This window comes from Taeniopygia guttata, chromosome 2, assembly GCF_048771995.1.
Source record: "Taeniopygia guttata chromosome 2, bTaeGut7.mat, whole genome shotgun sequence".
In the NCBI taxonomy this organism is placed as follows: domain Eukaryota; kingdom Metazoa; phylum Chordata; class Aves; order Passeriformes; family Estrildidae; genus Taeniopygia; species Taeniopygia guttata.
The window spans coordinates 3,388,769-3,408,408 of NC_133026.1; the positions used below are offsets into that span (position 1 = coordinate 3,388,769).

The 19,640-nt window shown below is 39.7% G+C and overlaps 1 protein-coding gene and 1 long non-coding RNA gene across 15 annotated transcripts in view; one reads left to right on the top strand and one right to left on the bottom strand.

Annotated features, from left to right (window-relative positions):
* The first annotated feature begins 2,704 nt into the window (after nucleotides 1–2,704).
* LOC140682565 (uncharacterized) lies at nucleotides 2,705–3,048 on the top strand. The gene is made up of 2 exons (XR_012054399.1): nucleotides 2,705–2,841; nucleotides 2,877–3,048. It is a non-coding gene; the product is annotated as an uncharacterized lncRNA (long non-coding RNA).
* Nucleotides 3,049–8,143: 5,095 nt separating this feature from the next.
* ADCYAP1R1 (ADCYAP receptor type I) overlaps nucleotides 8,144–19,640 on the bottom strand; it is a 144,225-nt gene continuing 132,728 nt past the window's right edge. For 6 of the 14 annotated variants that reach the window (XM_030264180.4, XM_041714323.2, XM_072925261.1 and 3 more), the window contains 4 exons: nucleotides 16,938–17,021; nucleotides 11,633–11,762; nucleotides 11,395–11,436; nucleotides 8,144–8,418 (listed from right to left, as the gene is read on the bottom strand). In XM_030264180.4, the coding sequence (XP_030120040.2) occupies nucleotides 8,209–8,418; nucleotides 11,395–11,436; nucleotides 11,633–11,762; nucleotides 16,938–17,021 (466 nt within the window). In that variant the 3' untranslated portion in view covers nucleotides 8,144–8,208. The remainder of the gene's footprint in view (nucleotides 8,419–11,394; nucleotides 11,437–11,632; nucleotides 11,763–16,937; nucleotides 17,022–19,640) is intronic. The other 8 variants (XM_041714324.2, XM_041714321.2, XM_041714322.2 and 5 more) reach the window with 5 other exon arrangements.

A 19,640-nucleotide genomic window follows, 5' to 3' on the forward strand; every position in this document is an offset into this window, starting at 1 on the left:
CCAAATATTTGTATTTTTACAGATTATACCGATACACAAAGGCCTCTTGAGACTTCTCTGCAAGCACAAAGTCCATTGGGAAAGGCGTATGCAGAAGCCTAAGTAATTTCAGACACTGAAGAGTGTCATATCACACAGTGTCATATCACACAGTAATTCTCCACATGGATGAATTCCCCAAAAGAAAGCCAATGGGAAATTGCAATTTGAATCATAAGAAGGTGAAAGACCATGAGGTTCAAGACATTGTTCAAGCTCTGCTGGTGTGTTTTCATACACAAAGTACAATGTGTATTTAGCTGAACTTAGTTCTTTAGTACAGATATACACGGAGCATCATTAACATCAGAGCATCCTCAGCTGCTACCGCATCCTCCACATCCTCCTAACTTCTTCTTAAATGCAATTCTGAACTGGTTGCATGTGTCTGACTGCTAAAATCAGAGGGTAAAATCCTTTCTGTTTTATTTTTTTGTTACTATGGTTTGTTCCTGGACACAGAAGTGCTGGTTGTGTGGACACAATCTGACAGGGAGAACAAAGCGTCCTGAAAACTCTCCATGAGAGCTCCTAACTCTTTCACAGACATCCACCTTCCCCAAATCTGGTTGGTAACACCCAACAGGAGCCAGCTCAAAGCTGTTCAAGACTATAATTTCTCAGCATGCATGAGACAAGAACAATAGTGACTGGGAAGATTTGCCAGGGAAGATTCATTTCTATCCAGGCCTCCTCAGGGTCAGCATCTGTCTCTAATCTGGTCAGGGAGATGTCCTGCAGAAGAGAAACAGCCACTTGCAAAGTGTGAATCATCTCACCCTGGAGCAGACATCAAAAATGTTTGATACTTGTCCTCTAAAATTGCTCATTTCTCTCCTGTGAACAAAAAGGCAAAGTGGAGAAACAAGATTAAAAGAAGAAATCTTCACTTTTGGTGTCTAAGAGATGTGGGTGTGTCCTGAGCCTTCTGCTCAAGATCTCTTCCAGAGGTTAAACTCCAGAGGTTTAACTAATGCCAGTAGTTCCAGATTTTGAAAGGGACACATCTAATACAGCCCTTAATATTCAACTCCCAAGGAAGAAAACTACTTCAGAGCAGACATTTGGTTGTATTTTTGCATTATGTACATTTCCATAGTTGCAAAAACAGGAGTCGAAGGATGAAAAAAGTCTGACTTCGGACTGAATCCCACTCTGTGAGTTTAGGTATTCCCTAGATATCCACAGATATGACTTAGGAGCTACAGCAGACACTAATCCTGTCTGGATGCCAAGCAGGATGCCATGTGGTGTCCATCCATCCTGTTCTCACCAAGCCTTTAGACCTTCCATGCTGCTGCAGCTCTGCTGAGGTCAAAGAACAACACTAATAATATAAGTACACCTTGCTCTGGAAGCCTTGTCCAAATGAGAAAGATCTCAGGAAAAGGAAAAAAAAAAAAAAAAAAAAAAAGAAATTCTGTTATTATGGAATCACATAATCTTATGGGGAAAATCTTAATTTATTGAATTTTCTACGTTTTTGACCTGTGGGAGCCTTTGCATAAATACAGAAAGGACTAAAGCTCTTCAATAGCCTAAAGAATCCATTGCTATACAAAAAGTGAACTTAATTTCCTTAATAATCATCCATGGACACTTCTGAAACCATCTCTGGGCTCTAAAGCCTCCACAGGCCACAGACTGAAAACTTAATTGTTTCTGAAACTCTCTTGAAACCCAAGTTTTTTTGCTATAATTGGAAATTTTGATAACTAATTTCTGTCAGGGCTGCAAAAATAGTGTAAAGTTGGATATTTGTATGGTTCACAGGCCACATTTAGTAGAGATTTAGTAGTAGTGTCAGACAAAAGCACTGAAACCTCCCAAACTGACACCATCAGTGTATTTTAATCTATTTTAGTGATGATCTCCTGCAGTATTTTGACTGAATGTGTGTCCCATCTATTTGATTGGAAAAACTTCCCTTGCAAGATTATAACTGCAAGCAGAAAAGCAAAATATTGGAGTTATTTTCCTTTTAGATTTGGCTGAACAAAATTTGCTCAAACCCCAAATCTCATTTATACACTTTCAAGAACTGGAAATCTTTCTCTTAATTTTTATTGTTCCTTTTTTATTTCCTTCTTCCCCCAGGATGCTTGGCTGGCTGCTTCTAGGTAGTTTTCCTGCTATTTTTAATGAATCCATGTCTGTCTGTATTTGATTCTTTGCACTGGCTTTGCTGCCCAAATTTGGATTAGAGCTGAGAGAAATGCAGCTTAATAGCATGATTATTTTTAGTCTTATCTTGCAGCTGTATGATCAAAGACAAACTGCAGACTTCATCTGAAATAAAGCTGTTTATATCTCAGGAAAAGAGAAGGAAACTGGAGACAAGATCAGTATGACAAGGAATGCAAATGAGGCAGGAGTTATTTCGACTCCAGGTTCAGATAAAGGTTTTTAACTGCTAAAAATGTTTTACAGTAACTTTCCAGTGGGAAGAGAAGATGAAAAAACAGTGCTGAATTTTAAAAAGAGGGGTGATCAGTTTAGAAATGGGAGTAAAATAATATTAAAGTAATGGCAATTAAAAAGCTTCCTTCATATTGAGTGAATATGTTTTGTTCTTGATCATTTTGGCTTTGCCTACTTTTAGTTACTGGTGTCTTTTTTCCCATGGGATTTTTGAAAAAACTCTGAATTTTTGAGCTGACCAGAGGTCCCTTCATATGCAAGCACTGGATCTACCCTGCTATTCAGAAGTGGAATTTCATCCACCTTTGATAGGAAAATATTATGAAAAGCCACAATTTTATAATATAACGGGCAAGGCAAATTATGGCAACTAATCCTTCTGTCAGTGCTGAGGAGGATCATAGTCTCATGGTCAGGTTTTTAGCATGAGTCCAAGAAACTCACTCTTGTGTCCCATTCTGGTTCTCAAAATGCAAGACAGAAATGGCCAGACTGGAGAAGGTCACAAGGAGGACCATGAAGATCATCAGAGGGATGGAATGGGAATAGTGAAAAAAAGTTGAAGGAATTTTTCCCTGGAGAAAAGAACCCTCAGTGGCCACCTACTAAACTATTCCAATTCTAAGAGTGGTCAGAAAGAGGATGAAGGTTCTCTTTTCCACAAGGATCCACATGGAGAATACAAGGGTGACAAGTTGCACCAGGAAAGGGATCATCTTGATATAAAACAGAATTTTTTTGGAGTGAGAACAGCCATTCATGGGAAGAACCTCCCCAGAGGTGTGGTCCCTCTCAGGGGATGTTTTCAAGAGGTGACTGGACAGGGTGTGGGATAAACTCATCTTGGCTCTCTTTCTCATGAAAGGTTGGACCAAATTTGTCATTCAAGGTCACCTCCAGCCTTGGCTATTGATTCTGTGAACTTCAGTTTCTTGTGGAAGGTATCTCCCACTTGCCATTGATGATGGAGAGAGTCCAGGGAGAGTCATGTTTGCAAAGGTAAACTCAAATTATCAGTTCATGGCCACTTCTGGTTGTTGTTTAGCCTTGTCATTGCAGGGCACTGTCCTTAAGGTGCAGTGAGAGACAGATGCTGAAAGGGAGCAGCCAAACACCCAATAAAGTGTCTGGATTTAACTTCCAAACTTCATTTTCCTCTGGGCTCACCTACCTTCATCCCTTCTCCCACCACTTCATTTTAACACCTGGTTCTCAAATTATGCACGTGAATGGTGCAGAGGAACTTAGGTATTTTTCCTCTGTGATTCAAAACTTCCCAGAACTAAGCATTAAAGGTTCATTCCCTGGGCTCTGAGTTCCAGAAATACTAAAAGTGAAAGTAAAAGGAGGTGACATCACCATGCAGCAATGAAACAGCCTCATCCTTTACAATCTAGGTTGTAGTTTTCATTTTGTTGGGATGTGAATTGTCCTGCAGTACCAGCACTCCACACTGACAAGTCAATAATCAAAACAGTGGTTAGATACAGTAAATAGTCACAAAACCTGCAGCACAAAAAGTTTTCTGTACATTTATAAAAGCAAAATAAGAAAATTAGACAGGAAATACATTATGGACATGGTAAAAAAAATGGCTCAAGGAGCACTGCACACTTGGGTTTTTGTTTTTTTTTTTTGTTTAATTGTGTATTGTTTTTAATAACACAGCCTTTCTAGCTCCAAAATATATTTCACAGTGAAAAATCAAACAAAGCACTGTTACACTCAGTTGATATTTACACACACAGAGAAGCAAACTGCCTGTTGGATTCTTCCCTCCTGAAGCAAATGGAAAAACAGCCACTGTGGGGTGGCCATGCCTGGCCAGCACCTGCAGCTTACATTCAACAGAGAGATTTGTGGAGAGCTCACTTGTGCCACGGCATCAGAGTCTGGATCTCATAACTGTGTCCACCTCAAGTGTGACCTGTCCCTTCCAGGGATACTTGGAAAGTTCCAGTGACTCAGGAAAAGCCAAATCTGCCAGTGCATCAACACTTTTATTCAGAGAAATAAAATCATAATCAAAGGTTTTGTTTTTCTTTTTTTTTTTAATATGTTGAAGATCCCATTTCTTCCAGTAAATTCGGTGCTGGTGAGCAGATTCCATTTTTCTACTGAACAAGAAACACAATGTCTGCAACAGCAGAAACTTCCCCTCCACTGCTCTCCAAATTCCTAAGCACTGGCTCAAGGAATTAAGGAGCAAATCCAACTTTTCCCAATTTTTCCATGCATGGACTCTCTATCTGGGACCACCATAAATTAATGGTAATAGCAATGTGCTGAGGCCAAATCCCAATTCCAGGTGAAGCAGTTTATTCTAACAATAACAGCAGTTTTCTGTACTGATTGAATTTAGCTGAGGACCTGGTCTCCAGTGTGCAGGGTCAGAGGGTGGTTTTGGTGATGTGGACATTTGCCCACAAGGCACTGGACTGAGATCCACCAACTCAAACTGCAGAGCACTCTAGGAAGGCCAGGAAAACAACAAAACCCCGAAGTAAGCTCAGAAAATTTTCAACAACAGCAAAAAAAAATTAAAAAAACCCAAAAAGATCCAAACACCTTCTTGCTCTGGATTGAAATGAGAAAAAGTCTCCAGCTAGAGGCAGTTATTTGATATCTTTTTCTCCACAATTCTAATTTATTAATGATTGAAAACTGGCTAATAGCCATTCATGCAAAAAATAGCTTTTTTTTTTTTTTTAAATAATACATTTACAGTGTTGGCAATATAATCGTTGTGAAAGCCCATCCTACAGAAAATTGCCAAATATGCATTTACCTGATAAATCTGCCTTTCCCCAACTCTGGACAGCAAAGTACCTGATTCCTGGAGAAACATTCCAAAATAGCTTTAAGAAGCTTCTGAAGAAGGATGAAGGGCCAATCTATCAGTTAAAAACACTTTGACTTTTGCAGAGAGCTGGGAAGAGGGAAATAAATTCTGCTCTCAGAGCAGCAAATCAGTGCTGTAGATTTGGGGGAAAAACGGTGTTTGGATCATATAAATCCCATTTATGAACCTGGAGTACAATGGAAGTGGTTTCGACTGTTCTGCTGGTCCTCTGTGCCATGGCAGATTTCACATGACAGGGCTGTCCTCATCTCTTAAGGGCATGGTCCTGTACCAGTATGACCTCAAACAACATTTCTGTCTGTTTTGAATAAAATTTACATTCATTTAGATGGCTCCAGCCAAGAGCAGAATATTCCCATAAAGGATTATATAAGTGTTAAGTATTATTATAATTAATATTTCTTGCACAACTTTCTGAGACCTTTCTTTTTTTTTTCTCCTTTTAAAAATAAGTAAACTAGGATTATCTTTAAAAATCTTTGCTTAAAATGACATCAAAACTCTTTTTTTTGTACTTAAACTAACAAAAACCAGTGAAATTAAAAGCTCACACTCAGCTGACACTAAAATTCCAAGTATTTAACTTTTTTCCCTGTTTTTAGTTTAGGATCATGTCAACTTAACACCAAAGAGCAAGCCTGAATTTTGAATTTCCTGGTTACTATTAGTTTCAGTTCAAAACTTCACATTTAAAATGCCATTTTCATCTTTGTTTGTAATATATGCATACACATACACGCACATATATATATATTTGATATATATATATATTTCTCAGTTCATAAATTCATAAATCCGAGACGAAGGGAGCGCTAGGACGGCCCTTGAAGCCTTTTTTTTGCGCTGTATAAAGACTCATAAGAATTGACATCATCGACATTGGGTTGAAGTAGATTTGTAGCAGTCGTGGCTTTAACTACAAGGCAAAGATTGAAAGAACATTCGAGTTCCTCTCCAAGAAAAGCAGTAAGACCATTGGTGGTGAAACAAACAGAATATTCCAAGAGAGAGAGAATTGCCAGGTGTGGGAAGTCATCCAAAGTCTTTATCCTCTCCTTCCGTGCCGTCCTGCTGTTCAGTTTAGTTAGTTTTTCCCTCACCAAATGCAGGTGACTTTTTTACCTTCCAGGGTGATCCCACCAGGTCCTTCTTGTGCCTCTTTGCCCTGGCAGGGAAGAGTCAGCCCTCAGAAGTCAACCAGGTTGCAAAGGCACGGCGCTCTGTGTGACAGCACTGCCCCCCAGGCCACCCACGCCACGTGTGGCCACTGGAGCAGAGGGTTCAAGGTCATCTGGAGGGAAAGGCCACCTTGGAACTGCCTCTTGCTCTTAAGGTGGGAGGGGAGGGACAGTTCTTTGTGTTACTTAAAGAATCCAAATGATCAATCCATCAATCGATGCCAAAAATAGAGCTATATCTCAACTGCATGGCCCTTTTAGAAAATTCACAGCTTAACTAGAACAGAAAGCATTCCTGGGAGTGTCCCTGGGTACAGAAAAGCACAGCAGATCCCACTGCTCTGGCCTGAAGTTCCTGCACTGATGTGCAGTTTTGTGTTGGCACAGCTGTTCCTATAAATCCATCGGGACTCAATTTTCTGGAGATCCTCCTGAATCAGCTGGATTGATCACCCAAGCATGTCAGCTCCATCCTAAGACTCCAAAGAGAAACACTGCAGAAATTCACGTGCCAAAAGACAGGGACAGGCTAAGACATGTTGGACTAGAGTAAAACAAAAATAAGCAAGTCCAACCCAAAATGGAAACCAAGTGGAAAAATGACAGTAGTCATGTCCATTCACAGAGTAGGATCAGTTTGGCAACCGAGGATCACAACTGCACAGCAATCACTTGTTACTTTGGACGGACACGGATTACTCGCAGATGCTCTGAAATGGGAATAGTTGAGTGGGTGGGTTTGGCCTCTTGTTTGTCTTTTAAACATTCTCCATTATTGGCCTTGAGTACAGCTGGGTATTTACAGTGGCTGTTAAAAAGAGATATTTACACATTTCCTTTGCTTTTTCACCTCAGGGGAGGAGAGGAGAGGGGAGGGGAGGGGAGGGGAGGAGAGGAAAAAGGAGAGGAAAAAAAAGGAAAGGAAAAAGGAGAGGAAAAAGGAGAGGGAAAACAAATAAAGGAAAAAGAAAAGGAAAAGAAAGAAAAATGAGGAGAGGAGAGGAGAGGAGAGGAGAGGAGAGGAGAGGAGAGGAGAGGAGAGGAGAGGAGAGGAGAGGAGAGGAGAGGAGAGGAGAGGAGAGGAGAGGAGAGGAGAGGAGAGGAGAGGAGAGGAGAGGAGAGGAGAGGAGAGGAGAGGAGAGGAGAGGAGAGGAGAGGAGAGGAGAGGAGAGGAGAGGAGAGGAGAGGAGAGGAGAGGAGAGGAGAGGAGAGGAGAGGAGAGGAGAGGAGAGGAGAGGAGAGGAGAGGAGAGGAGAGGAGAGGAGAGGAGAGGAGAGGAGAGGAGAGGAGAGGAGAGGAGAGGAGAGGAGAGGAGAGGAGAGGAGAGGAGAGGAGAGGAGAGGAGAGGAGAGGAGAGGAGAGGAGAGGAGAGGAGAGGAGAGGAGAGGAGAGGAGAGGAGAGGAGAGGAGAGGAGAGGAGAGGAGAGGAGAGGAGAGGAGAGGAGAGGAGAGGAGAGGAGAGGAGAGGAGAGGAGAGGAGAGGAGAGGAGAGGAGAGGAGAGGAAAGGAAAGGAAAGGAAAGGAAAGGAAAGGAAAGGAAAGGAAAGGAAAGGAAAGGAAAGGAAAGGAAAGGAAAGGAAAGGAAAGGAAAGGAAAGGAAAGGAAAGGAAAGGAAGCGAGACCTGCACCATCACCAAAACTATTATTTCCTTTTTTTTCTTTTTCAAGGGATGGTTTTTGGTTTGCTCGTTGGTTGCTTTGCTCTCCTCAGCTGCTCATGTCGCCAGGTTCTCTGCATTTATGCTGGACATCCGAATCTGAGAGCTGCTCTTGCTCAGAATGGAGAGTTGTGTCCCCCCGTTCACTCCGCTGCTCGCTAGAGAAGGATGACGATGTTTGAAATCCACAGCAAAATACCGGTTGACTTTCCAGCTCCTCCATTTTCTCTTTATTTCTGATTGCACCTTTAGGGAGAAACTTCAAAAGGTCATTTTTTATGTACTTAGCCGCTCGAGGACATGCTGACAAATTATCAAGATTAGAAAAAACCCCACAATTCGACAGAACTGTTTTTAAGGTTATTATTAAACTCCTTAATTCAGCAAAATCTGAAATTACTTTTCCATGGCGGGGCGCTACAGCCCAGCTCAGGTTCTGTGGTTCTGTGTCTAACTTCAGATAATTTAGGATCAGCCCAGAGCATGAAAGACCTGATCAACACCACCTGGAGGAAAAAACAGCCTGTTTTCCTCATTGGCCAGTACCAAAGATATAGTAAGGAACCAAAGGAACTAGCAATCAAAAAGTGCTGGATAATATTGAAACTCCCTGTCCACAGAGGCAGCTGCTCTCACCTGCTATTAATGGCTGGATGTTTACACAGAATTTTGCCTCTTGCTTTCAGATCCTCTCCAAGCAGACCAGCTCTGGGATTACTGCACATCTGTGCCACCCTTCTTTTCTTGAGAGGTTATTTTTTTTTTATTGGCACCCACAGTAAATCACCAAGAGTAAAACAATCCAAGCTCAGAAGTTCAATTAGGCAATAAGTAAATAATCCCACAGCTTTTCTACTTTTCATTCATTCCCAGTTTCCTGGCAACGCTGCTGGGGTGTGCACAAGTGTATAAATATATAAAGTACTAAAGATTTAATATAAGAGAGATTATAGTAGCTTGGGCCAACATTTACTTGATTACTCATTCCTGTATCATATTTCTGAATGAAATAGTGTAAGAATAGGGAGATATGTAGAGATGTTTTCCCAATACATTTTTCCAGTCTCCAATGAGCTGTTGTGTCAAAGATAACAGTCGTTGTATCACTGTTACAGCTGCTGTAACAGTCATTGCTGGATTTTCCAGGCTTAATATTGTCAAAAAGGATCATATAAAAATGCTAAACAAGGGCTTCAAATGTATGGACAAAAACTACAGGGAAGAAAAATCCAACTGGTTACATTCTCCTTCTAGGACCTACAAATTCCTATTTGGGTTAAAGTTATTTAAAACATAGATATTTATAAATCAGATAGAGAATGTAGTTATGTTTTCTCTGTGAAAAGGGGATAGTGTTTGCATCTGGAAGAGTGTGATATTCCAAACATTTTCTTGCTGTAGGAAATTTAGTAGAGGCACAAGACATTCTCTAATTACCATTTTCTGATATCTTGAGAGGGAAAATGGCTTTAATTAATCTGGTTGGTTTGGCTAAGAACCACCCCCCACTCCTTCCAAGGGGCTTCAGGAGATCTTGACTATGCCCATGGGCAAAGATAACCCATTTGTTTGATGAGCTTGAAGATTGTTTTGGTTTGTCTGAGAAGTCACTTGGATTAAGGAGTTTGAGACCTCTTTGTACAGAGGTCAGTAATGCCAGGCTATACCTAAAGTCAGCCCCCTTGGAAAGAAGAAAAAAAGCTGATTTTAGGAAAATACTCCAACTGTTGGACTGCACAAAAGATGTGCTGCAGTGGAGGAGAGAATGGATGGACTCCAGATGTTCCATGCTACTCTTAAGACAACATTGAGCAGGGAACCCTTTTCCATCAATTCAGAAAACAATGACCTCAGATATTCAGTTGTTTGTCTCAGATTCAGTCAAAGAGAGAAACAGAAAGTTTCTAACCAGGCAGAAGCCTGAGAAAGTGCTGAAAAGAATGCAAATAATTCTTTATCTCTCTTGTTGTTCACAATGTTTATAGTTAAGTGCTACCACTGTGTGTCATTCACTGTGCACCAATGGTGTGTGTTGTTTTCACTTCAGGACCAATAGAGTTGGTCTGCACGAAGCTCTGTATAAAGAGTGATGCATTTTGAAATAAATCAGAGTTTTACTCTCTCAGCCTTCTGACTCAGAGTCTTGTTCCCATCCTGCCTCAACAGCACCGTTCAGTCAGGTAAACAGGCAGGGAAATGCAGATTGGAACAGGAGAATCAGAGAAACCACAGATGTGGCCAGCAGCAGTTGCCATGTGCTGAGAGGAGTGTGAGGCTTGCAAGGCACCCAGGTGGAGTCTGGGGGATGGCTCTGGGCATCTGACACCCTTGGGCTGTGTGTGTGTAGGGGTGAAAGTGGCAGGGCTCAGGAGAGAAGCTGGCACCAGCTGGGTGGTGCCCAAGAAAACTCAGCCTTCAGTGAAGGGCTTGACACTGCTCCCCTCAGCCTCTTCCAAGGAAAGCTGGCAAGATTTTGAGTGGATTGATGATCTGCAAGATGGGAAGGAGGCCACACTGAGAAGTGAACAATGATTTTTTATTTAGCCTGGCACATTATAATTAATGGTGTCCTCCAGGTATGGATACTGCACCCCACATAGAGCATGGAATGGTTTGGGTTGGAAGAGACCTTAAAGGTCATCCCCTTCCACCCCCTGCTACGTGCAGGGACACCTTCCTCTATCCCAGGGTGCTCCAAACCCCATCCACCCTGGTCTTGGACACTTCCAGGAATCCAGGGGCAGCCACAGCTTCTCTGGTAACCTGTGCCAGGTGCTCACCATCTTCTGATTAATCTCAGATTGCAAGCACCATCCCCAGTTTGGCTGATGGCTCCAAACTGGGTGGTGACAGAGACATGTCAGACCTCTTGGAGAGAGCTGAACAGGCTGGGAGACTGGGCTGGCAAGAGCAGGGCAAAATTCAATTAAACCAGTGCAAAATTTTGTACTTGGGATGACATTTCAAGAGAGACCTGTGTATATCCTACCCCTGCCAGGAAGCCTTAATCTGAGCCATCATCTCTGGTAAGGCCAATGTTCTGTTTTGATAAGACATCACAAATCCTTTTTTTTTTTCCTTTTTATTTTTTTTCTGAGAATTGTGGGATTCAGACTAAAGTATCAGGGATTATGGTAGATGATGAGTTAGAATGGACAGTCGGAACAACAGTTACTCCCACAAGAAAATGGGATGTGGATGACAGATGAAGGACATTTAATATTAAAAATCTTACCTCCCCATTCAAGAAGCAGTAGAGAACAGCGACAACGAAACCCTAGGAAAATGGGAAAGAGAAAAAAAAAGTAATTCAAATCCTGAAGGAATGACAGAAAATAGCTGGAGTGAAACAAAACCAAAAAACCAACATGCACATAAATGGGCAGAGACACACTCTGAGAGCTGTGCATGCAAAGTAGTTATAAAGAGCAGAGGTTTGGTTCTAAGGAAAGCTGAATTCAGTGTATAATCACCTGGAAGGATCCCAGTCCCAACTCAAACACCAGCCTCTCCCTCTTACTGACATTCTCAGGAGAAAAGGCAAACACCGTGTAGTGAATTCCAAACAAAGGGATCAGCAGCAGGGTGGAGCGAGCCAGTCTCCTGTCACAACAGAGGGAAAGAACTTTAATGCAGCCTTACAATTAGCAACCTGCACTTTAATTAAAGAAGAAAGCACAGAAAATATTTTGCTGACAGACTTTTGGGAAATACGTACGCCGCGTAATTATACAAACAAATATGCAACATTCCTGTTTGCTCCCAAAGCCTGTTTGCACACACACTGCAGTTTGCTCCCCCTTCTTCACACTGCTACAGTAATGGCACATTAATTATGTTTAATTCTCGCTGCTGCTATTTTCATTTGCATTCTTAGAAGCAGGAATTTTCTCCTACCATGCCAAAAAATGAGGGGAATTTTTCTAAGGGATTCAGACTGCTACTATGGTACAATTATAAACCTCTCACCCAATTGCTTAATCCCAGTGGAGTGTTTGAAGTAATTTTTTTTGTTGATTTCTGTGTGTGTGTGTGAATATGTTTCTGCACAGCAGAAAAAAAAAATTCCGAAATAACCACACAAATAAAGCTAAAAAACCAACAGCAATACAAATAAAAGTTAATCCCCCTACATGTTCTTGTACTCACAAGTATTCCTGAAAGTTTGATTTTGGTATCAACTTATATAGTTGGAAACTTAAGTGCAATTCCACTGTTTGACTACTTCACTGCTTCAGAATAAAGAGGTTTCAGAGGGAAATTAAACTTAGAAGATATAAAGAAAAGGGCTGGAAATAAATGTTTTACATGTGAGCACTTTACTGGTGAAATTGCCCTGAAGTAGGGGCCAGAAAAGACTTGTGTTTTGGTGAGTGTCACTGATTGAGCAAAAAAAAAAAAAAAAAAAAAAAAGGAAAGAGAAAACAAATTTTCTGAAAATAAGGCAAAAAAAGTGACCTAAAAAACCTCCAGGACATTTTCAGAGGGGAAGAATATCATTGATTATGTTCAGGTAAGTGAAAAGGGAAGATGGAGGACAAAGGAAGATAAAAAGCTGTAAAGATTTTTCAAAGAACTCTATAGTTGTTCAAACTCAAATGTCCCCTCTGCTTTTATCTATTTGGTACATTGCAGACAGATTTGAATTTGCTAATTCATGCTCAGCGATAACCCAAAATGATGTGTTTGTTTTAGAAGACTTAATTAACACACTTGCAAGAATTTCGTGAGCACAATTACTCCAGTAGTGATCTGGGAATGGGACATGGGTGCAGTGCTGGTGTCCCTCAGACCTTGAGCCCCAATGGGAATAAATTCATCCCAACTCTTGCCTGGAGACTGCACTAAGCACACCTGAGCCATAAATCTGATGAACACCAAACCTCAGGTCTTGGTGGAAGACCCCACAAAACAGAGAACACTCTTCTTGTGCGGTATATAATAAGATATTGGCCAAAATCTTTTGAAAAGAGAGGAACCACCTTGGGACAGGGTGCTGAAGAGCATTCTGAGTGTCCAGCTTTGATGATCTCTAAAAAAAGTAATCTATACAGGAGTGAGCCATGTAAAAGAGCTTTTGGGGTCCTTTCTAGTCCTTTTTCTCCATGGACATGCAATCAGGTTAACAAAATTGAACAGAAACTTTGAGGAAGAGATTAAATAATGTTATCACTATAAAAAAGGGATGTAAAGAATATAAGTGTCTTAAAGTAGTCATGGAATTAAAAAAAAATCAACTTAAAATAATAAACTGGACAAAAAATCATCTCTCCGTATCTTCTATCATTTATATTCAGACTTAATGACAACAACAACAAAAGGATAAACGTTGTTTTGATCTAAAAGTCAGAGCAGAATTGTCTATTAATATGTTCTGTCTCACTGCACTCTTGGGAGATTAATTCAGGGGAAGATGCAGAGGAAGTCTTTTTTTATTGTCAGATTTCTGGCATTAATCATACCTGATTAATCACACAATTAGTTTGTAGGATCTGGAAATATAATGCCATCATTAGCTTATTTGAGGTGTTGTCTTCAATATTGTCAAAAAAAGTGAGGAAGAAAACACATTAAATAACATATTCTGAAGTTTATAAATTATTAAGATAAATAAATAGGTAAAGAAGATTTTAATGATAAGAAAAGCCTTGAGAGACATTAATGTCTGTGTGGATGATGATAAATTGCTTTTTTTCAAGAACTTTGGGAAGAGAGAAGAATAAAAGCTGGTCCTGTGAGATGTATAGGTTTATGTGCAACAGGGAATGAAAATCCTAAAGGATTCAGTGGAATTCTCAGGTGTGTAACAACCAAAGATATGAATTATCATTTTCTCCCCGACTCTTTCAGACAGGCAAAAAACTCAGGGGGAATAGATCTAGAAGTTCTGATGACCACAATTTTTCTGGTGGTTGTTTGGAAGATAATGTTGTCCAAAAGGTCTAGGAAAAGCCTTGTTCACATTCCCACAGGGAGAGGAAAGTCTTAAGGTTACTTTAAAAAAAAAAAAAAAAAGTAATTTGAATATCAATTTTTGCTGAGGCTGACATTCTGTTTCCCAGTTGTTATTTTCCTTAAAATCACTTCAAACATAAGATTTTCCCCAATAGCATGGCTATGAATGTGGACTTGTTTTAAGTGTTAGTACAAACAAACTAACACTCCTCACTCCCTCACTCCTCAATAAGCAATGAAATTAGAACTTCATGCTAAAAGAAACACTAAGTAGGAATGTGTCTAATTTGATCAGTATTTGAAAGAATCATGCTTTTATTTTTCCATTACACATCCACATTTACTAAGGAGATTGCTGAAGTCTCAACTTCTGAACCTTTTTTGAGAGAAAAAATCAAAAAAGAAGCAAAAATCTTGAAACCATAGACTTTGAAGGAATATTATATTGTTGTTTTGCCATTTAGTCCTGACCCTCTAAAGTAAGAGAATTGCCCAGTTTAAAAGCTGTCCTAAGTGAAAAATACTTTGATCAAATATAAACTTTTTCAATTAAGACATCAAGGTGTGTAGTCCTGAAAAGCAAAATTCACCTCACTGAGGTTTGGATATGCATAGTTTAGATATTGAGTATGAAATTATTTTAAATTGTCTCTAAAGTTAATGCAGAGAAAAATACACTTTAAAAACTTAATTCTTGTGTGCTACAGATATTTTTTTAACAAGAGGTGACTTCTGTTGTAAACCTGTGGGTATTGAGTATGATTATTTATGTATATATTTATTAACTTAATGCTGTGACATATCTGCAATGATGGCATCTATTTTTTTGTAAATTAAAAGCAGACCTAAAGTCCCTTATGAAGAAGAATCACTGGCACAAAAGGACAAATCCTCTGCCCTTAAAGAAATTCTTATCACTTCCTAAATCTATCCATTGACCTCAAAGGGAACCTGGACTGAGTTTGTCACACAAATTTCTGCCCTGTAGATTTGTGAGGTTTAGATTAGAGGAACCCAATTTCTCTGGCCAAAGGTTCATTCATCATCTCTGTGATAAATCTCTGCAAAAAAAAATCGTGACAGTATTTCAAATTGAAGGATAAAGAGCAAACCACAAAGGCAAAGGGTGTCATTAGTAATGAAATGCTCGACACAGCTCATGTTTAATAAACTGAAGGATCTATTTTATCACAAAATGCTGAAAACATTAAAGTGACTTTCAGGAACTTCAGTAACCTTCCTGACAGATCTGCTCCAAAATTTAATTAGGTCTGCAGCATCACTTCCAAAACACCTGAGGTAGCACCAGAATTATTCCAGATTTTTAATTTTCCCATGCATAAACCACATCTTCAGACCAAGGACTTGAAAAACAGGCAAGCTTACCAAGACTTTCATACTTCAACAGACACAAAAAACATAGGTTTAAATACCTCCTGTTTAGGCTGAACTCTTCTTGCCCTTGACTAGGTAGAGGATTTCACCTTAGAAGGTTTTAAGTCTCCCATCTTTCAGAAACACTGCATTTAATGTAAAATTTGGTTCTCTGCAAAGGCCCAACAGGATGTCTGGGCTGCATCAGGATGTCCATTAGGCAGTGAACTTTATATTTCAAACTATCTCCCGCTAAACCTAACTCCCAGTTTTACCCAACTGTAGAAGACACAGCTGCTTCTTTTTGTCTTCTCTATTTCTATCTGCCTTTGCACGGTTCCAGTCTGTTGACTGAATATTTTTTAGGCTCTTCATTGTTCTAATTCTTAAATACCTCCAAGATATATGAAATCACACAGAAAATTCACTTTAATTTTTTTTTTCTAATTAAAAAACATAACCATATATGAGTTAAGTTACAAACCAATATTTTTTTCCTTAATGGTGTTGAAGATAACTATGAAATATTCCTTAACAAAATCCTGAAGTCTTGGGTCTGTTTGACAGGACAGCTCAGAGAATGTTGATTCACACTTATGAACTGCTGTGAAATTCAGGAGACAGATCATCAGAAAACATATTACAGATGTCTGAAATTGCACCTCATCTAAACAAAAGGAAAGAAAGACCTTGGAGCTCTTTTCCAACCTTAATAATTTCATGAATCTGTGAAAACCTGTGGGCTTCTTATGCAAGGAGCAAGGAGTCAGATGAACTATAGGATAGTGATTAATTCACATAACTCTTGGCTGAATGACTTTTATTTACTCTTCTCCTCATTTTATTCTGCTCATTTACTCTACGCCTCATTTTATATTTGATGATATTCGACAATATTGGACAGAACTTGATGATCTTGGAGGTCTTTTCCAGCTTAGTGATTCTATATTCTGATGGATACAATTAATTTTGATATTAGGTCAACTTTAGACTTTCTTAATTCTTGGATGTTTATTAAATTAACTTCACTCAATTCAATGGACAAAAGACGTTTTTTTACCCACTGAAGGTCTGATTGACTCAACCTCACCCAGTTTTTCTAGGAAACTTTCAGGTGAAACATTTTCTCTCAGTATGAAGGTGCTCACCTCTTTGCTGTACAATAAAGAGCAGCTATTAATTCTGTACAGGCACTACCCAAAACCATCAATAGCACTAGCCATAATTACCAAAAAAAAAAAAGAAGAAAAAAAATAAAACAACCTTAAAATCCTCGATCGTAGAGCATCGGCAAAGGCACAGAACAAGAACAAAACAAAAATTCTACATGCAACAAGAACTAAATGAATGCTTTGCTCTCTGGTTACTTCCCCTCTGCTCTCATCCACTCATTTAACTGCAACATGCGTCACACACACAGAGTAATGTCACAGGAGTGCGTACACTTACAGGGTAATGGTTGATAGTTCTGACATCTTGCAAGAGTGCTGGTTAGCCCTCTTAGGCTTACAGTAGCATTTCTGAACGCAGCTGCTAAATATGACAAGATTAGCATTTTTTTCAGCATATCGTGAACAGGCCAAGGTAGGTCACTTTCAACACATTTCATGAGACACGTCACAAAGATGGAAAGCAGACACGACAGAATGGAGTCACAGCACAAACCAGCTGCTTGACTGAAGCAGAAATTAAAAGATTAAATAAAAATTAAAGTGCACTGGCTGTTGCTGGCCGTTGTGATGTGCTGATTCATGGACAAACCAAAATTCAAACACCTTGAGGGCAGGCGGGCAGCGCTAACGCATCCAAAATACACCAGACCTTCTCAGTCTGGCTTTGTTCAGGGGGTCACAGAACAATAGATTAAATGAAAGCTGACTGCATGCTCATGGAGAACAATCAGAGAGTAACATAGACTTGTAGGATGGGGATCAATCTAAGGTTAATTCCATCAGGTGTTCCTCATTTTCGTTGTAGTGTGGATCCCTTCTTTTTAACAGAGTTCTAGTAAGAACACCAAAGCTGTTTTTCCATCTTCCTTGGTGATGGGGAAAGAGCTCAGTATGGAATCTGAATGCCTGACTGGTAATTTTGGAGGTACCACTTAGTGAGCCCATCAAAGCAGCAGTTCATACACCGTGGAGCAGGACTTTGATCCCTGCATGTTGGATTCTAGGAACAGAGAACAAAATAGTTCCTTTCCAACCACCCAGGAGGGGCTCATTAAAATCAGTCACTCAGAAGGGTAGTCTGAAACATGGAGACATTTGGAAGGATCCTATAAGAGATTTTATATCTGGGCTGAAAAACATGCAAATTGAAAATAGTGATTTCTTGTCATCTTTCAAGGGGAGAATTTTTGTTTTGTTTCCAACATGTGGTTGTTTTGGTGGGATTCACCTCAGGAGAGGCTGGAGCTTTACAGTACAGATGTGTAAGCAAAATGGACATCCTTAGGACCCTGAGAATCATCAGAATAAACAGTTGAGAGAGAAATACACATTTGTTGGCCAGGTACATCTGACCTATTTTAGATGTCCACTCTAGGATGGGATAAATAGCAAACACCACTGAGTACCCTGACTAAATCTCCATTAATATAAAGGATAATAAAAGTTGATTTTTAAAGCAATTGTCTTCAAGGCAAACATTTAAGTTTTTTCAAACAAACCCAACTCTGTTTCTGTTATACAGTCTAAGATCTGTGTTCACAACTCATGGAATTTATAATCTGAACAGTAAACCAGTATGAATTGAAAACATGAATTTCCCCCTACTTTTAACTCCTTTAAGTCAATCCCCATTACTGGAGTTATATTTTGCTTCCTTTTGGATAATTAAAGTCTGATAACTGTGTTGTTATTAAATATTACAGTATAAGAGTTGGAAAGAACACAGTCTTGGGGCATGGACACATCCAGCAGATGGATATAGTAACTGTGTTTCAACTCATAAAATGAATTTCATGTTTTGGATGTTGCTGAGGAAGTAAACATGAAAATGACTGCTCCTCTTACAGTAGAATTTCTGTGCTAGATTTTTGCACCACCTGCTTTTCACAGAGCTGAGTTGGGATTACTCGTCTGCTTAGACTGATCAAAAATGAGCAAAGAGGTTTTAGGGATAGTTCCATTTTATTGTGACTGAGGCTTTCAGAAGTGACTATGGATTTTGAGGGCCACTCATTTTTTTGATCACTTGATCTGCAGCACATTTCTCCGACCAATTTTTACCACAAGAGGGCTGCTCAGCCTGTGTTGAAAAGAAGCACTTACGAGGCATATTAAGGTACAGAACCTGAAAAGGAAACATCTAAAAATCAATAATCACTTTGAAAAGTCTTAGCCGTGGGTTGTTGTAGAGGTTTGAAGTCTTTGATGATATACTTAATGTTGCCATGGCAATCTAGAAATAAATTCCCATCCATGTTTCCTTTACTGCTTATGCCCTGTTTCATTTGACAGGGATTGATTTTTTAATAGGTTTTCCTGGTGAATAGACGTGAGATGACAGCACTTGGTATTTACTAGAAATATTGAAAAAATCAGACTTGATTTTGAAAATATTATCTATGGATTAACTGCTGCTCCATACCCAGTGAGGAGACACTGACACACAGGTTTGTGATGGAAGACAATGCTAATACTTCTTAGGAAAACCTTACTATTTTAGTGCTGTTACACTTATTTTCTGCCATTACTAATTTCAGTAAACTCTCTGATTTTAGATGCTGTAAAGTGCCCCAGGTTTTAAGAGTACAGAATTTATAGATGTTTTCTTTCCTTTCTCCCTCCCCTTTTATTTTGCAAACTTTTTTATTTGTTTTCAGAGTAGAGACATTGGTAGAAGGAAAGGGAGAAAGACAGAAGAGACAGAGGAGGAAAAAAATAGACAAATATAAGAAAATGAATTAAAATGAGAGCATGGCTATGAAAACACTGCATGAATCAGGGCAGGCTCCTGAGACCTCTGTAGGCACACAGAGAACGGAGTTGGTCACATCTAACTCCACGTGCCAAAGACAGGTTCCAAACTGAACTATCACCTTGGACTCACTCAGGGGAAGAACAGGGACTTCCAGGCTGAGCTGGCCTGTGTGACAGAGACATCTAAGGCACAAGGGGATGCTCTGTCTGACGGAGGTGCCCTGGT